The sequence below is a fragment of the Theropithecus gelada genome, chromosome 2 (assembly GCF_003255815.1).
Source record: "Theropithecus gelada isolate Dixy chromosome 2, Tgel_1.0, whole genome shotgun sequence".
Classification (NCBI taxonomy): Eukaryota; Metazoa; Chordata; class Mammalia; order Primates; family Cercopithecidae; genus Theropithecus; species Theropithecus gelada.
This window is the reverse complement of record NC_037669.1, coordinates 94,663,471-94,682,970: the sequence shown is the minus strand read 5'-3', so window position 1 is coordinate 94,682,970 and position 19,500 is coordinate 94,663,471. Positions and strand designations below refer to the sequence as shown.

Sequence of the window (19,500 nt, the reverse complement as noted above, 5' to 3'; positions counted from 1 at the left end):
CCTTCCTTTTCTCCTTCCCCCCCTTCCCCTTCCCTTCTTTTCGATGGATGATCTCCCTATGTTGCCCAGGCTGGTATTGAACTCCTGGCCTCAAGCAATCCTCCTGCTCTGGTCTCCCAAAGCACTGGGATTATAGGCGTGAGCCACCACACCTGGCTGGCTCTTTAAATTTCTGATTCATCATGTTGCCCCAGAGTCAGAGAGCTGAAGAGGCTGAGGAAAGAATCGTGGAGCAGGCTGAGATGAAAGCCTCAGGACTTGAGTGAACAGAAGGGCAGGAGTAGAATGTACTAGGTAGGGGCTCATCAGCAAAGGCTGGGCTAAGACCCTGTGGGACTTAGGGGGTGAGGAGCTGCTGGTGGAAGGGCAGGGAAGAGCACTTGCTTGCAGTGTGACAAACCCGGGGCTTGGGGTGTTATATACTTTTTGTAAAACTTGAAGTTACTAAATCCTAGTTGGTGGTTCCCACTGAAAAATAAAGGAAATAATTTAGTTAGAATTGTCTGGCCACGCATGGTGGCTCACACCTGTAATCCTAGCACTTTGGGAGGCTGAGGCGGGAGGAGCGCTTTAGCCTAGGAGTTCGAGACCAGTCTGGGCAACATACCGAGAACCCCCGTCTCAAAAGAAGAAGAAGAAAAAAAGAAATTGCCCAGTCTGCATGTTTGGCGTATTATAGTGATGGTGCGATCTTTGTGAACTGTCTTATAAACAGTGGGAACCTTCCGAAAGCTTTGGGTCGGGTGAGGGAGGGAGTTGACCAAGCCCAGGTATTCTGAACATTAGCATAACAGTGGAGTAGGGAAAGTGGGACCGGAAGTCCAGCCTGGTAGCTGTTTTCTGCAGTTAAAAGAGTGACAGAGGGAGAGGGAGGGAAAGACACTTCAAATGAGTCATCCACTGGATTTGGTGGTGGGCTGGCCATGGTATGATGCTTTGTTCATTGGCTTTTTTATGACTCAGTTTCCACTGGTTCCCTCCTGACTCACTGATGTTTCTCTTGTCCTTGCAGGAGCCTGTGTGAAATGCAGCAAAGGGGTGTTTGGGGCTGGCCAGGCCTGCCAGGCCATGGGGAACCTCTACCACGACACATGCTTCACCTGTGCAGCTTGCAGTAAGTGTGGGTGTGGGTGTCGGGTGTGTGGGGGATGGGTAAGGAACTTGGGGACCGAGAAAGGGAGGAGAGAGAAGATCATCTTTCCGGAGACAGTTGGTCCATGGCCCTCCTCGGCCCCACAGAAAAGCCAGACAGTGTCTTTTACAGCAGGGTTTCTTACCACCACCAGAGGCCGATCAGGGCACGGTGACTTCACACAATACCAAAGATTGCCTGTGATTCCGGTAATAAGTTGAACGAGTTCAGAGTGATCCCTAATCACATCAGGTTTGAAATACATAAGAAGAGGTTTCAGAAGATTTGGGAGGAAGTGCTGGGATTCACCATGTCTACCCTGTTTGTCAGTTCTCTCCCCCACTGTGGGGACCAGCCAACCAAAAGTGATAAGTCAGTCAGCTACCCCAGTGTGAGGTGGGGGGCTCCTTTATTACTCTGTAACCAACTTCCTTACCTCACCTTTGATTCGGAGGCTGCTGTATGAGCATGAGGTGTGTGTGCACGCCACCCGTGTGCTGGTGCCTACCTAGCACACACCTGTGGGCATCTTTATACTGCAGTACGTGCATTATAATTCAGGCAGCCCATCAGGAGTCTGGATTGAATGGATGGCAACAGCTCCCTGTGGAAGATTCTAACACATTGCGTGCTTGCCAAGTCTGACCAAGTTATGGATTGTGCTTGTTTTCTGGTCTCTATCAAATATTAATTTTGAGGAGTATTTTTAGAAAATGTCCTGCCTATATTCTCAATCCTATCCTGAGGCTAGCAGCTCTCAACTAAAAGGGAACGTTATAGCAGAGTCACAGGGTGTCAGGGACAAAGGGGTCTTTCTTACCATCTGGCCTCGTGGTTTGCAATCCTGCTGCTCATTAGAGTCATCTGTGGAGACTTTAAAACCCAATGATGCCCTGGCCCCACCCTTGATTAGCAGAATCAGATTAGCGAGATTCCTAGCTAATCCTATCAGATTAGGATTTAGCTCTGATTCTCCTAATCAAGGGTGGGGCCAGGGCATCACCCTTGGAATTCCTAGAGTGGGGCAAGTGTGTTTTTGTTTTTTTTTGAGATGGAGTCTCCCTCTGTTGCCAGGCTGGAGTGCAGTGGTGCAATCTCAGCTCACTACAACCTCCGCCTCCTGGGTTCAAGCGATTCTCCTGCTTCAGCCTCCCGAGTAGCTGGGACTACAGGTGTGCGCCACCACGCCCAGCTAATTTTTGTATTTTTAGTAGAGACATGTTGGCCAGGATGGTCTTGATCTCTTGACCTTGTGATCTACCCTCCTCGGCCTCCCAAAGTGCTGGGATTACAGGCGTGAGCCACCTCATCCACCCAAGACGGGCAAGTGTATTTTTTCACAGTTTCTCGGATTCTTCCAGGGTGTGGTCAGGGCTGACCACCATTAGTTTGGGGCTCCTCATTTTGGATCCTCCTGGAGAAGGGAAGGGGAAGAACTTGTTCACAGCCAGAGATCCTAATTCTCAGTATAAAGTTAACCAGTGCACATGGTTAACCAGTGGCCTCCTAACCTGCTGAGCCTTCATGGTCCAGGCAGATGCCTGAGTTCTGAACCTCACGCTTCAGTCCTCACTGCAATTTCCCCTGGAACACATGCCTGAGAGTTTATGGTTTACCCATTGTTCAGTGTTCACCTATGTAGGGAAAGACTTTGAGATGAATCAAAAAGCCTAGTGAATGTTGGCAGTGGAAATCTAGGAGTGGTCTGGTTATCGAATTCTCTGGGTCTAGGGGCCTTTCCTTGTCTGAGCTATGTTGCACTCTGTAAGTTGTAGAATATTGATGGTAACAAACACGATTCTTGTCTATAGCAATGCAGACTGTCCGGTGGAGGTGCAGTTGATGACTGTTGCCCTGTGGAGACTGACCAGTTTTGCAATCTATTAAGCAAATTGATTTCAACATTCCTGATGGTCTGTGGTTCTTTGAATTCTCCCAATTATACCACTTATTGGTTCATTTATTAATTGATGAGTTAAATAAAGCCTTGGGCACATGTTTGTATTTTATCTGTATGGGAGCTGTGTTTAGGCCCTCTTTTATTTATTTATTTAGTTTGTTAGTTACATTTTAATTTTAGTTTTAGATTCAGGAGGTGCAGGTTTGTTACAAGGGTATATTGTGTGAATCTGAAGTTTGAGCTTCTATTGGTCCTGTCACCCAGACAGTGAACATAGTACCCAGTAGAAAGTTTTTCAGCCCTTTTCCCCTCCTCTTCTTCCCTCCTTTTGGAGTCTCCACTGTCTATTGTTCTCATCTTTTTGTCTGTGTGTATCCAAAGTTTAGCTCCGACTTCTAAGCGAGAACATGCAATATTTGGTTTTCTGTTTATTGTGTTTCTATGTTGCTGCAAAGGACATGATGTCATTCTTTTTTATGGCTGTGTAGTATTCCGCGATGTATATGTACCACATTTTCTCTATTTAGTCCACTGCTGATGGGCACCTAGGTTGATTCCATGTCTTTGCTATTGTGAATAGTGTGGTGGTAAACATACGAGTGCAGGTATCTTTGGTAGAAGATTTACTTTTCTTTGTATATATATCCAGTAATGGGATTGCTGGGTCAAATGGTAGCTCTATTTTTAGTTCTTTGAGAAATCTCCAAACTGCTTTCCACAGTGGCTGAACTAATTTACACTCCCACCAACTGTGTATAAGCATTGCCTTTTCTCTATAACCTTGCCAACATCTACTTTTTAACTTTTTAGTAATGGCCATTCTGTGGTTTTGATTTGCATTTCTTTGATTGTTGATGATGTGGAGGTTTGTTTTGTTTTGAGATGGAGTCTCACTCTGTCATCCAGGCTGGAGTGCAGTGATGTAATTGTAGTGCACTGCAGCCTTGAACTCCTGAGCTCAAGCAACCCTTCTGCCTCAGCTTCTGAGTAGCTGGGACTGCAGGCATGTGCCACCATGCCCAGTTAATGTTTTAAAATTTTTGTAGAGACAGAGGTCTCGCTGTATTGCCCAGGCTGGTCCCGAGCTCCTGACTTCTGGTGATCCTCCCACCTCAGCCTCCCACAGGGCTGGGATTACTGGCATGAGCTGCCACACCTGGCCCTTGAGCATTTTTTCTTGTTTCTTGGCTGCTTGTATCAGATCTTCCTTTACAGTTTATGTTTGACCTTTGACTCTTGCAACGGTTTCTCAATACTTGCTCTATTTTTCAGGAAAAAGAAAATAAATATTAAGGAGAGGCTGTTTTCCACCTCAAGCAATTACCATTTGAATTAGGGAAGCTGTTGGTGAGGGAAAACCAGTTGATGAGCATCTTAGTCTGTTTGGACTGTTATAACAAAGTACCATACACTGGTTGGCTTATAAACAATAGAAATGTATTTCTCACAGTTCTAAAGGCTGGAAAGTTCAAGATCAAGGTGCTGGCAGATGAGGTGTCGGTTAAGGGCCCGCTTCCTGGGTACTCATATGGTGGAAGGGAGCTCTCTGGGATCTCCTTTATAAGGGCACTAATCCCATTCCTTGAGGGTTCCACCTCATGAGAATCACCTCCCAAAGGCCCTACCCCCTAATCCCATCACCTTGGAGGTTAGGACTTTTTTTTTTTTTTTTTTTGAGATGGAGTTCCTCTCTTATTGCCCAGGCTGGAGTGCAATGGCGTGGTCTCAGCTCACCACAACCTCCGCCTCCCGGGTTCAAACGATTCTCCTGCCTCACCCTCCCAAGTAGCTGGGATTACAGGCATGCGCCACCATGCCCCACTAATTTTTGTATATTTAGTAGAGATGGGATTTCTCCACGTTGGTCAGGCTGGTCTCGAAGTCCTGACCTCAGGTAATCCACCCGCCTTGGCTTCCCACAGTGCTGGGATTACAGGCATGAGCCACCGTGTCCGGCCAGAGGTTAGGATTTTAACATAGGAATTTTAGGGGGATGTAGACATTCAACCCATTACAGATGAGTCTATGGGCACCCATGGCTGCTTGTGTGACTGTCTATTTCTTAATGGAGTGAGTTTCTCTTTCTTCAAATTGTGACAAGCACAGACACTTAAGGAAGACAGATCTGGTTTAGTTTTTGATTGGTCTAGCATTGAAGGCCTTTGTGGTCTTGTCCCTGTCTTATCACTTCCTGCTTCCTATTCCAGTCAAACTGAATTTCTCTTTTTCACTTCCATGCCTCTGATCACATTGTTCTCTAGAATAGCCTCTCCCCATTCACTTAATACATTTGTCTGTCCAGTCTTATGACTCAGCTCAAATGCCTCCTCTTCCAGGAAGCCTTCCCTGTTTCCTTAGCAGGAAGAGACTTCTCCTGAATTTGGTGCACTCTGCTTTCTTGTTTTGTTTTGTTCTGTTTGTTTGTTTGTTTTTAAGACAGATCTCACTCTGTTGCCCAGGCTGGAGTGCAGTGGCGCGATCTCGGCTCACTGCAACCTCTGCCTCCTGGGTTCAAGCGATTCTCCTGCCTCTCAGCCTCCTAAGTAGCTGGGGCTACAGGCATGCACCACCAGGCCTGGCTAATTTTGTATTTTTCGTAGAGACAGGGTTTCACCTTGTTGACCAGGCTGGTCTTGAACTCCTGACCTCAGGTGATCTGCCTGCCTCGGCCTCCCAAAGTGCTGGAATTACAAGTGCAAGGCACCATGTCCAACCTTTGTTGGTGTTATTACATAAATGGTGAACCGCACTCCCTGTGGATCCATTGCCAGCAAACCAGGCCCTAGAACAGAGTTGCTGAAGGAATGAGGATTCGGATTTTGTCAAAAAGTGAGTACAGGGGCATTGCTGCTTGCTCTGGGGCTGCACACTCTCCTGCTGTGTGAATGTCCCACTTCCTCTCCAATTCCAAAGAACAGTTGGAATGTTGGAGACTGGGCATGTGTCTCAGCAGCTTCTCTTAGACACTGGAGGTGACTTGCCTTTTTTCAGTTACCAGATTGCTGCCCTTTACCTCAGCTTTCAGCAGAAGGAGGCACCCGGGAGCTCTATGTCTCAGCTCTGCAGGTCCTGAGTGTGTCTCTGTGAGCCTCAGCACCATGGAGACGGCACAGCTGGGGGTCTGGGTACTCTTAGAAGAGAAAATGGGGGCAGACAGGGAAAGAGAATTTCTCAAGGTCAAAAACCTGGCTATGGAGCTGGCGCGGAATCCAGGCCTCTTGAATCTATGCTCACCTGTACTTCCCTGTTTTTCTGGTTCTCCCTCCTCTGATTAATTCCACCTAGTCAAGCAAAAAGAAGTGTGTTTTCTTTGTTCTTTATCTTATTTTGTTTATTGATAGAATCTGGTTAGTGTGTATATTTCTGAACATATTTGTATATGTATCTTTTCTATTTTCCCATTTCATTTATGAAAATCTAGTTTAAAACACTATATATAGTATGTAAAGCCAGATTTTATATTTATTTATATACATTTTATTTTATTTATATTTTATATTTTTATATACAGCATATGGCATATGGAGGTATCTGTTGGTATATACACATACTTCTTGAGGTCCATTGATACTGCATTAAAACATAGTATTGGGATACTGTTAAGCTTACACACATTTACAGGGCAAGTCCAGGGCCTGACTAGTTTGGTAAAGATACAACAAGTCTCTGTTACTTCAGGCTGTTTATTACTTACATAGGCAACACAACGAATATGTCGAACGTACCATCTTCCTGGATCCTTGTCCCATACACTGCAGAGGATGACACTGAAGCAAAAGAGGCTGATGACTACCACACAAGTGGGATTTTGAGAAGCAGTTTTAGACTGCAGCTAAGTGATCTCAGAGCCCACAGCTCTGTTCTGAGGGGCAGGCAGAAATCCCCATACCTCATTAGAGAGAAGACACTGTCTGGTGACAGGCTCCTAGGGGAATAGGGAGGTGAATGAGAGATAGCCATGCATCCTTTTGTGTTCTGGAAGCCTACAAGGTGTTCCACCAAGATCCAGGCAAACCCTTGTGTACATGGCTACGTGCAGGTTCTCCCAGGCACCGAGGCAGGTTCCCTTACACGGATATGCACATTTCCCCATCTACTGATAAGAAGCAGCAATGGGGAAAGCTGTGAGAACAATTTTATCTTTTTTTTTTTTTTTTTTTTGAGACAGGGTCTTGCTCTGTCGTACAAGCTGGAGTGCAGTGGTGTGATCACAGCTCACTGCAGACTTGAACTCTTGGGCTCAGGCGATCCTCCTACCTTAGCCTCCTGAGTAGCTGGGATTACAGACATGCACCACCATGTTCAGCTGTTTTTTTATTATTTTTTGTAAACACAGGGTCTTGCTATGTTGCCCAGGCTGGTCTCGAACTCCTGGGCTCAAGCAGTCTGTCTGTCTTGGCCTCCCAAAGTGCTGGGATTACAGGCGTGAGCCACCACATCTGGCCACTGCAAAGAAAATTTTAAAGACAGAAACCTGTTATGTTAGCGTTGTAGCTCAGCTACTGTCACTTTTATGTTTTCCTTGCCAGTTTTTCTCCAAATTTATACACACTTTTTAGAGTTGTGATCATAGTATATAAACAGTGTTGTATCCTTTTTAATTTAACGTCATGTCATAGTTCATAATAGTAATTTTAAGTTACTTGGTGATCGACTGAGTCGTGCCACTGTTCATGGCTGGCTTGTGGGTTGTTACACACAGCCCCAGCCAGCATCTTCGTGCAGCATCTTTCCTTGCCTCTGTGGGATTGTTTCCTTGGTGTTCGTGCTAGCAGTAAGCATCAGGTTGTGGTGTGGGCGTTTGTGTGGTTTGTTCAAGTTCCCTTCTTTCTTGCTGTGCTCCTTGGGCTGGGAATGTTTGGTTGCTGTGGAGATGAGTGCTGTGGGTCTCCCTCCTCCCCTCTCAGGCTCTATCCACCCCAGGCAGCCATGCCCCCCACTGGCTCTGGATGCTCTCAGGAAGCTGTTGGCACACCCTGGAGTGGGAGGGAGGTCCTTGGAGAGGTCAGGAGTGGCCTTTGTTGGCAGCTGTGTCCACTTATGTGTCAAGTGGCCTGTCTGAGGGAGGCTGGCGCCCACCTGTGCCTCAGAAGCAGCAATGTGAGAGGAGGAACAATGTGCTGACATGTGGGGTTGAGTGGACTTCTCAGCACCTTCCAGAATAGTCTGTGAGGCCAGGCGTGGTGGCTCAGCCTGTAATCCCAGCACTTTGGGAGGCTGAGGCAGGTAGATCACTTGAGGTCAGGAGTTTGACACCAGCTTGGGTAACATGGCAAGACCCCATCTCTACTGAAAATACAAAAATTAACTGGGTGTGGTGGCACGTGCCTGTAATCCTAGCTATTTGGGAGGCTGAGGCAGGAGAATCGGTTGAACCCGGAAGGCGGAGTTTGCAGTGAGCCAAGATTGCGCCACTGTGCTCCATTCTGGGCAACAGAGTGAGACTCCGTCTCAAAAAAAAAAAAAAAAAGAATGGTCTGTGAGGGAGAAGTAGGCAAGGTCCTGTGTCCTCACTCCAGGCAGACTAAGGTTTAAAAGTAAGACATTCATTTCATAGACTAAACAAATTCCATCCTACAGTCAGGTGAAACCTGCTTGCCATGTCATTGTCATGATTCCTATTAGTTTTTTGATGATATAAGATGGAAAATGATGGACTAGGTAAATACACGCTGCCCGCCAGAAGCCCATGGAGCATGGGGGTGCCCACCTTGGGGATGGAAGTTGGGAAGCAGCCAGTCCCACAGCTGACAGAAATTATGCCCAGTGCAGGCCCGAGCTCAGTGGAAGGCTGCAGAGGGCCAGACAGGGTCCACTTGGGATGGTGCTGGGATGTGTAAGTCAAGGCCAGAATGAATTGCAGTGGTGTAACCTACTGTTTATATTCCTGGGTACAAAATGCACTGTGACCTGCCAGCCATGCCTTAGTGGGGAGAAAAAGCAAAACTAAGAGTATATACCATTGCTCATTTCACCTTCCAAAAACCGAATGTCCATGCCTGTTGAAGATTGCGGATGGGATTTATAGTAAAATCTCACTTGTTGAGACCCAGTTGGAAGAAAGCCTTTCTTAGTAAAAAGCCTGCATCTAGAACACTCACAAAATGCCATTTTGTTACTTGAGATAGATAAAACAATTAGGACCAAGCCTAGTGTTGTGAAACAGAGGTTCTTAGCAAATGAATAAGTGCTTGGTGATTGACTCACCCCTCTGAACTGGAGGGTTCTTGTCAGCTATTTTGTTTTTCTTACAGTCTAAATACTGCATCTGAAATCCTTTCCCTTTTTTGTTGACTTTGTAAATGACCTCATCAACCCAGCCCCTGAAAATGCTTCCACATTTTGAATTAGTTAAGCCTGAACTAGGGAGGTCTTCCTTTAATTCATGCAGGTCTGCTTCTGTAAAACAGTCACCGCGGTATTTATAGATAATTTATAGGTAAGCTTTCTAGCTTACTGTGGGCCTGACACCATGTAGCCCTTCTCCGCCCATGGCGGCTCACTAAATCCTGTAACAATTCACTGAGTTCAGCGTTCATTATTATTGTTACTCTTAACTTAAGATGTACAGATTGAGGCTTGGGGAGTTTAGTTTGTGGTTGGCTACGTCACTGTTAAGTGGTGTGGTCAGCACTTGAACCCAAGACCCATGGATCCACAGCTCTCGCTGTTATCCACTATATTAAATTACCTTTGCTTAGAGAGAGTATTTGCCAAAGACAGGAGCCGGGCTCTAGCCATGGGGCCTTGCCTTGCCTTTTCAGGTTCAGCAGCTGCCTTGGGGTTGTGTGAGAACAGAGACTGGGTTTTTGGCCACCCTCGAGTTGTGAGTGCAGGAGTGGCCTGGGGCTGGGAATGGGGGGCTAGAATTCAATAGTGGGATGTACCCAAAGTAGAGAAATGGACTAAGGGCTTTGATCCCCGAATTTCTGAGCTGTTGAATTGTCCCAATATTTCTCATCATATTCAGCAGTTCTGTATGAGCTGAATGAGTCAGCAGGACCTAAGGAAAAAGCTGAAGATCAAGAACGTGAGAAAGGAAGAGTGGGCAGATGCTAAAGGAAATCAGTGGGCACGGGAAAGATCAGGAAGCAACCAAAATAGGCTGGAGCTAGCCAGAGGGCCGCAGGGGTCAGAAGAGAGTGGAGGGGCCACTTGCTTTGGTTATCAAAGGGTCTCTTGTGTCTGTCTCCTGCAAGCCTAGTTCTACTAGTGCGCTGGAGTTGGGGCCAAACCTGGTTTCCCAGGTCAGACTCTGCTGGTTCAGTCAGAGGCCAGGAAGTCCCTGAGAGGGGAGACCATCAGACTTCTTTGTTCCTATCGTCTGAACAGAGTCTGAGGGTTTTGCAGTATATTGTAGAGGTTAACTTTGGTGTAACCTATACCTTATGTTGCCGTGTCTCCATCATAAGCTCCTGATATTGCACATGTCTGGTTTTTGTTGGAAGTCTGCACCTTTCCCCCGTGGTAGTCCCAGACCAAGGGTGATACTTGGTGGTGCCCAGGGTGTCATCTGTCTTCTCAAGTCTAAGAGGAGAATGAAGAGCAGCTCCGATACGACAGGAGCATCACATGGTAATTAGCAGGAAGATGTTGCACTGCAGTGCCTCATCTGAGAGCCAGAGTCCTGGGTTAGGGAGTAAACTCTTTTACCCAGGTCTGACTGTATTCTGGCATCGTAGGCCCTCCTCAGGTTTCCGTGGCCCTCTCATCTCACTGAGAGTATCCCTTCTTCATGTGTCTCTCAGCTGTTCTCTTACATTTCTGCCCCTGGCTCTGGCCCCTTCAGCTTCCTTCTCCTTCCCTTTCCTTTCCCTCCTCTCTCCTCCTTTCACTGACAGTTTTGTTTGCACTCATAGTTGCCCATCAGTGGATCCATGCCTGTAAGTCAGTGTAATGCGAGCTGCTGTCTGTGGAACATTTAGTGCATTTATTGCAGTGAGCCATGATCATGCTACCGCACTCCAGACTGAGTAACAGAGTGAGACTCTGTCTCAAAAAAAAAAAAAAAAAAAAGATTCGGGAACTAGAGGCTTTATATGCAGTCCAATACAGTAGACACAAGCTGCACATGGCTGTCTTCTTGTGTCCCTTGCTTGCCTTCCAGCCACACTCATCTTACACAAGAGGTCATGGGGACTCAGAGCGGTTGCCCAGCTGGTGAGTGGGGAAGTGGGTTCGTGCCCAGGGGCACGTAGCCACTGCGTATATGCTTGCCACCACATCCATGGCCTTCACCCTCACTGCGCGTCAGTCAGTCACCATCACAAGGAGCCTGTTGCGGTGCCGACCTCTGGCTCTGCCTGCAGAGATCCCAGTTTTTGAGATCTGCATGTGCAGGGGGAGCATCCTGGGGGATGTGATGAAGTTAGCTGGGAAGTTGGCTGTGGCCCTGCAGTGGTCCTCACCACCAGCCCACTCAACCTTCATGTGGACTTCAGTCCTCTGGCCTCTCTTTGACCTATAGACCTGCACCATCCAACACAGCAGCTACTGGCCACGTGGGGCTCTTGAGCACTTGAAATGTGGCTAGTGTGACTAAGGAACTGCATTTTCCATTTTATTTCATTTTAATTAATTAAAGTTTAAATTTATTTTAGTAGCCACCTGCAGCTTGTGGCTACTGTATTGGACTGCATATAAAGCCTCTTGCTCCTAAATCTTTTTTTTTTTTGGAGACAAAGTATCACTCTGTCACTCAGGCTGGAGTGCAGTGTTACGATGATGGCTCACCGCAACCTCTGCCTCACAGGCTCAAGTGATCCCCCAACCTCAGTCCCTTTAGTCCCCTGGCTAATTTTTTTAAAATTAATTTTTGTAGAGATGGAGTCCCACTATGTTGCCCAGATTGGTCTCAAACTCTTAGGCTCAAGTGATCCTCCTGCCTTGGCCTCCCAAAGTGCTGGAATTACAAGTGCGAGCCACAATGCCCAGCCTCTAAATCTTCTTAGCCAGAGTTCACTTATTAATAGGAAATTACTCATGAAGTTTCTTGTTTTTGATACTTTATACGTCACCTAGTCAATATAGTCACATTGTCAAAAAATATATATGGAAGAAGAAAATCACCTATAATTCAATACCAAAAAGAACCTCCAAAAACATATGCTGTACCTGCATAGACGTTTTTGCCTGGTTGTCATCACAGTGTATGTTTACTTTTATGCCCTGCTTTTTCCACTTACAGATATATCATATGCCTTTTCCCTCATTGCTCCATAGCCTTCATAACCATCTGCTGCGTAAGATCCTGTTGATTTGATGACTCAAAGCCAACATAACCTTCCTGCCAGTTAAAGTTTAAAGGGGAAGTGAACTCTTACCATGGGAGCTCCCAGACTCTTCCCAGGAGTACTGAGGTTGGCTGGGTGTGGATCCTGTGGCCGGGTTTTCAAGGACCAGATGCATGACAGGGCACGGGCCAGCCTGGGGGTCTGGCAAATCCAACACCTGGCAAGAGGATGCAGACCCTTCCCTGTGTTCAGGGGCAGGGTGACAGCTGCCTCTCCACGTCAGCAGCAGCCCTGCAGTGGTCACCACTGGTGGCATTTGGATGCCAGCAGGGTCCCAGATGCCCTGTTTTGGGCAGACCATCTCTGTCTCTTGCATGGATCACTGCTGTCACCTCCAGTCTGGTCTCTGGGCACAGCAGTGAGGAGGCCACTCTCCAGCTCAGAGACCTTCAGCTACTTTTTGCCTTAACATTGTAGTCCAGTTCTTTTGCCTAGTGTTTAAGACATTCCTTAAATTAGTTCTAACTTCTTTCCTGTCTTCTTTCAAACTAGCCCCCTCCCCCGCTGCCCCACAGCCTCCTGAAGCGCTGAAGCCCCTGTCATTTTCTACCCCTGTACCTTGTCACCCTTACCCTTCATCACCACCCAGGTGAACATCACTCCCCCTTCAGTGTCTTCCAATGCCATCTCCATTGCGGCTCCCCTCATCTTGGGTCCCACATGTACCTTGTTCATTTGCCTGCCCTAGGGTGTTTTCAATTATGATTGGATTGAAACTGTTTGCAGGGATCTCTGTCTCCCCCTAGATGATCGGTTTTGGGAGAATAGGGACAGGGTTTAACTGATCATGATTTTACTCCTTATAACCCTTCAGCACCTTTGGTATAATTCTGAACACAGAATAAATGTTGGAATAAATAAAGGTGACACTTTCCCATTACCTGATACTCATCACTTCACCTCCTCACCCGCCTTGCCTCATCCCTAAGCAACTACTGATCTACTTCCTATCCCTATAGATTTGCCTATTCTGGGTATTTCATATGAATGGAATCATATCATATATGATCTTCTGTGTCTGGCTTTTTTCACTTAGCATGCATTCCAGGTTCATCCACGTTGTAGCATGAATCAGTATCTCATACCATTTTGTGGCTGAATACTATTCCCTTGTATAGATGATGTAGCATATTTTATTGATTCAGCAGTTGATAGATACTTGTTTTTATTTTGGGCTATTATAAATAATGTTGCTATGAACATTCCTAGACAGGTGTTTATGTGAACATATCATTTCTGTTCTCTTGAGTAAATACTAGCAGTGAAATTGCTGGGTCATATGGTAACTATGACCTTTTGAGGACCTGTTTTTCAAAGAAGCTTTACCATTTTACATTCCCACCAGCCATGTATGAGGGTTCCAGTATTTCCACATCCTTGCCAACACTTATGCTTAACTAGTTTTTTTTATTCTAACTATCCTATTTGGTGTGAAGTTGGATCTCATTGTTATTTTGATTTGCATTTTCCTGATGATTAATGATGTTGAGCATCTTTTCATACATTTATTGGCCATTTGTATGTCTTATGTGGAAAAATGTCTTCTCAATTCCCTGCTCATTTTTACTTGGATTGTCTTTTTATTATTGAGTCTTAATAGTTCTTTATATGTTTTACATATCAATCTCCTGTCAGATATAGGATTTGCAAAAATTTTCTTTCATTCTGTGGACTGTCATTTCATTTTCTTGATGGTATTGTTTACAGCACAAAGATTTTAAATCTTTGATACAGTATAATTTATCTACTTTTTTTTTTCTTTATTTGCCTGTGTTTTTAGTGCTTTTTGTAGGAAAACATTGGCTGACCCAAGGTCACGAAGATTCATGTCCATGTTTTCTTCTAAAAGTTTTAAAGAGATTTAACTAATAAGAAAAAAGTCTCACTTGTCCATACATTTGCCATTTCTGCTCCTCCTCATCCCTTTGTTTAGATTCCGGTTTTTTCTTTTTTTTTCTTTTTTTTTTTTTTTTTCTTTTTTTTTTTTTTGAGACGGAGTCTCGCTCTGTCGCCCAGGCTGGAGTGCTGTGGCCGGATCTCAGCTCACTGCAAGCTCCGCCTCCCGGGTTTACGCCATTCTCCTGCCTCAGCCTCCGGAGTAGCTGGGACTACAGGAGCCCGCCACCTCGCCCGGCTAGTTTTTTGTATTTTTTAGTAGAGACGGGGTTTCACCGGGTTAGCCAGGATGGTCTCGATCTCCCGACCTCGTGATCCGCCCGTCTCGGCCTCCCAAAGTGCTGGGATTACAAGCTTGAGCCACCGCGCCCGGCCCGGTTTTTTCATCTGGTACCATTTTTCCTTCTGCTTGAAGGACTTCTCTTAACATTTTTTCTTTGTCACGTGCTGATCTGGTGATGAATTGTTTAAACTTTTGTATATCTGAATTTATCTTTCTTTCACTTTTTTTATTTTGAAATATGTATTTTTTTGCTGGATATAGAATTCTAGCTTGATACTTTCTGAGTTCCTTAAAGTTTTTTTTGTTTGTTTTTGTTTTTACTATTTTCTCACTTATTTTGTTTTTAATGAGAAATCTGATGTCTCTATTCTCTGTATGTAACATGTTTTTCCCCTCTTCTGACTGCTTTTAAGATTTTATCATTGATTTGGAGAAATTTGATTATGATATCCCTTGATATACTTTTCATGTTTCTTGTGCTTAGGGGTTTGTTGAGCTTCTTGGATCTGCGGGTTTGTAGTCTTCATCAAATCCGTTTCTTTACATTTCTCCCCTTCCACTAGGGACTCCAATTACTCCAATCTTAGGCACCCTGAAGTTGTCCCACAGCTCACTTAATGCCCATTTCATTATTTAAAAAATTCTTTTCCTCTCATTTAATTTTGGACATTTTCTATTGCTGTACCTTTAAATTCACTAATGTTTTCTCTTGCAGGGTGTAATCTGCCATTAATCCCATCCAATGTATTCTCTTTTCTAAAAATTTTAAAAAGTTTTTTGTTATTTATTTATTATTTATTTATTTATTATACTTTAAGTTCTGGGGTACATGTGCACAATGTGCAGATTTGTTACATATGTATACATGAGCCATATATTGGTTTGCTGCACCCATCAACTCATCATTTACATTAGGTATTTCTCCTAATGTTATCCCTTCCCCAGTCCCCCACCCCCCTCATAGGCTCCAGTGTATGATGTCCCCTCCCTGTGTCCACGTGTTCTCATCGTTCAACTCTCACTTATGAGTGAGAACATACGGTGTTTGGTTTTCTGTCCTTGTGATAGTTTGCTGAGAATGATGGTTTCCAGCTTCATCCATGTCCCTTTTATGACTGCATAGTATTGAACTCATCCTTTTTTATGACTGCATAGTATTATGTGGTGTATATGTGCCACATTTTCTTTATCCAGTCTATTATTGATGGACATTTGGGTTGGTTCCAAGTCTTTGCTATTGTGAATAGTGCTGCAGTAAACATACGTGTGCATGAGTCTTTATAGCAGCGTGATTTATAATCTTTTGGGTATATACCCAATAATGGGATTGCTGGGTCAAATGGTATTTCTAGTTCTAGATCCTTGAGGAATCGCCACGCTGTCTTCCACAATGGTTGAACTAATTTACGCTCCACCAACAGTGTAAAAGCATTCCTATTTCCCATATCCTGTCCAGCGTCTGTTGTTTCCTGACTTTTTAATGATCGCCTTTCTAACTGGCGTGAGATGGTATCTCGTTGTGGTTTTGATTTGCATTTCTCTAATGACCAGTGATAATGAACATTTTTTCATTTGCCTATTGGCTGCATAAATGTCTTCTTTTGAGAAGTGTCTGTTCATATCCTTTGCCCACTTTTTAATGGGGTTTTTTTTCTTGTAAATTTGTTTAAGTTCTTCATAGATTCTGGATATTAGTCTTTTGTCAGATGGATAGATTGCAAAAATTTTCTCCCATTCTGTAGGTTGCCTGTTCACTGTGCTGATAGTTTCTTTTGCTGTGCAGAAACCCTTTAGTTTAATTAGATCCCATTTGTCTATTTTGGTTTTCGTTGCCATTGCTTCTGGTGTTCTAGTCATGAAGTCTTTGCCTGTGCCTGTGTCTTGAATGGTATTGCCTAGATTTTCTTCTAGGGTTTTTATGGTTTTAGGTCTTACATTTAAGTGTTTAATCCATCTTGAGTTAATTTTTTTTTTTTTTTTTTTTTTTTTTTGAGACGGAGTCTCGCGCTGTGTCACCCACGCTGGAGTGCAGTGGCGCGATCTCGGCTCACTGCAAGCTCCGCCTCCCAGGTTCACGCCATTCTCCTGCCTCAGCCTCCGAGTAGCTGGGACTATAGGCGCCCGCCACCACGCCTGGCTAGTTTTTTGTATTTTTAGTAGAGACGGGGTTTCACCATGTTAGCCAGGATGGTCTCAATCTCCTGACCTCGTGATCCACCCGCCTCGGCCTCCCAAAGTGCTGGGATTACAGGCTTGAGCCACCGCGCCCGGCCCATCTTGAGTTAATTTTTGTATAAGGTGTTAAGGTATCCAGTTTCAGCTTTCTAGATATGGCTAGCCAGTTTTCCCAGCACCATTTATTAAGTAGGGAATCCTTTCCCCATTGCTTGTTTTTGTCAGGTTTGTCAAAGATCAGATGTCTATTTTTTTTTTTAGGATGGAGTCTCACCCCCATTGTGCAGGCTGGAGTGTAATGGCGTGATCTTGGCTCAATGCAACCTCCATCTCCTGGGTTCAAGCGATTCTCCTTCCTCAGCCTCCCAAGTAGCTGGGATTACAGGCGTGCACCACCACACTCAGCTAATTTTTGTATTTTTAGTAGAGACAGGGTTTTGCCACACTGGCCAGGCTGGTCTCAAACTCCTCACCTCAGGTGATCCACCCACCTCGGCCTCCCAAAGTGCTGGGATTACAGGTGTGAGCCACTGCACCCGGCCTGTTATTTATTTATTTTGAGACAGAGTCTTGCTCTGTTGCCCAGGCTAGAGTGCAATGGTGTGATCTTGGCTCACTGCAACCTCTGCCTCCCAGGTTCCAGCGATTTTCATGCTTCAGCCTCCTAAGGAGCTGGGATTGCAGGCATGAGCCACCATGCCTGGCTAATTTTTGTATTTTTAGTAGAGATGGGGTTTTATCATGTTGGCCAGGCTGATCTCCAACTCCTGGCCTCAAGTGATACGCCTTCCTTGGCCTCCCTAAGTGCTGGCATTACAGGTGAGAGCCACCATGCCCGGCCAGCCAGTGTATTCTTTATCTCAGACATTTTGGTTTTCATCTCTAGCAGCTCAGTTTGAGCCTTTTTAATATTTTCCATGTTGCTACTTAACATTTCCAACATATTGAATATGGAAACAATAGCTTTTAATGTCCTTCTCTGCTAATTCTAATATCTGTGTCTGATTGGGGTTGATTTCCATAGATTGATTATTCTCTTCCCTATGGGTTGTGCTTTCCTGCCTCTTTGCATGCCTGGGAATATTTGATTGGCTACCAGACATTGTAAACTTTACCTTATTGAATCTTGGATATTTTGTATTCTTTAAATCTTCTGAGCATTGTTCTGAGATGCAGTTAAATTATTTAGGAACAGTGATCCTTTCCAGTCTTGCTTTTGTGATTTATTAGATGAATTCAGAGCAGAGCTCAGTCTAGGGCTCTATTATTCCTCATTTTCAGGGCTGTTGGGAATAGGCACTGTTTCCAGCTTTTGTGGGTGCCAGGCACTGTTCTTGCTAATCCTGCAGATGTTTGTCCTCTGACTCTGGTTAGTTTCCTCACAGGCAAGAGCTGATCGGTGCTCTGCTGAATACTTAAAGGAGATCCTCTGCACATCTCTGGGTTGTCTCTCTGTGCAGTATTCTCATCTCTGATCCAGATGGTAATAGCCTGGAATAGGGGGAATAGAAAACTAACTATAAGACAAAGAAAGACTTTGGAGTGGCACGTGAGAAGAGAATTGGAGCATGAGGCAGCACTGCTCAGATCATGGTCCTTGGCCAGCACCGGCAAAGGCCGAGAAAGAGACGAGAACGTTTAGAGACCTTCCTAAGAGTTTGACAGAGTGGCTTTGTGTCAGTTGAATTGGATAATAACTACATTTGGGGCTTGGATTTTATGTTTCATTTTTCTATATTATTGTATTTTACAAGATAATAAGTGTGACAGATGGAAATTAAAAACAAAAGCCTCCCATACCTAGCCCTTTGCCACAGATAAACTGAGAAGGAAGGAGTGATGTAGGGGATTTGGATGAGGAGGGGGAGAGGGTGGTGGTTGTGATTTTTAGCTCTGGTGGGTGTCATTTGAGGAAACGGAAGGTCAGGTAGGGATGCTGGCAACAGTCACACCAGATACCTGGTATGAGGTGCACTGGGCTGTGTTCCCCACTGTGATCCCACTTTTATCCTCACCAGGGAACCTGAAGGGTTTCAGTGGCAGCCAGGGTCTCGTTTCAGGGAAGGGGCAAAGGCAAGGTTGGACCCCAAGCCTGACTACTTTTCCACAGCAGAAAGTGCTTGCCCCTTTCTGCTGTGCTCCTTGGCTTACTGAGACTGGGCAAGCCTGCACAATCAAGGCTGGATCTTTCCTTCACTTGAGCCAAACCAAACTGATTTGTTTTTAGCAGTGTCTTTTAAGAGTTAACCTATTCTGGGACTGGGTGTGGCGGCCTATGCCTGTAATCCTAGCACTTTGGGAGGCTGAGGCAGCCGGATCACCTGAGGTCAGGAATTTGAGACCAACCTGGCCAAAGTGGTGAAATCCCATCTGTACTAAAAATACAAAAATTACCTGAGTGTGATGATGCATGCCTGTAGTCCCAGCTACTCAGGAGGATGAGGCAGGAAGATGGCTTGAGTCCAGAAGGCAGAGTTTGCTGGAGCCAAGATTGCACCACTGCACTCCAGTCTGAGCTACACAGCAAGACCCTGTCTCAAAAAAAAAACAACCAAAAAACCTATTCTAGAAAAGCTGTTTGAAGAAGTAGATTGGGTAGAATTTTGTGTGATGATGCAGATATTCTAAAGCTACCCTAGTCACAAGTGGCCATTAAGTACTCAAGATATACTTGTTCAAGCCCTGGTGCTAAATTTGTAATGTTATCTTAATTGATTTAAATTTACATATAAATGACCATATGTGGCTGGTAGCCACCATGGACAGTACAGGTAGAAGTCACTAACTGGGACAGTACGACCAAAACAATCCAAGTGACTGC

General features: G+C 45.0%; 1 protein-coding gene across 1 annotated transcript in view; it reads left to right on the top strand.

Moving 5' to 3' along the window:
• Positions 1 to 19,500, top strand: part of LIMD1 (LIM domains containing 1) — a 93,031-nt gene that overhangs the window by 44,796 nt on the left and 28,735 nt on the right. Inside the window, exon 2 of the mRNA XM_025377596.1 lies at positions 1,013 to 1,114. Within this exon, the coding sequence (XP_025233381.1) occupies positions 1,013 to 1,114 (102 nt within the window). The remainder of the gene's footprint in view (positions 1 to 1,012; positions 1,115 to 19,500) is intronic.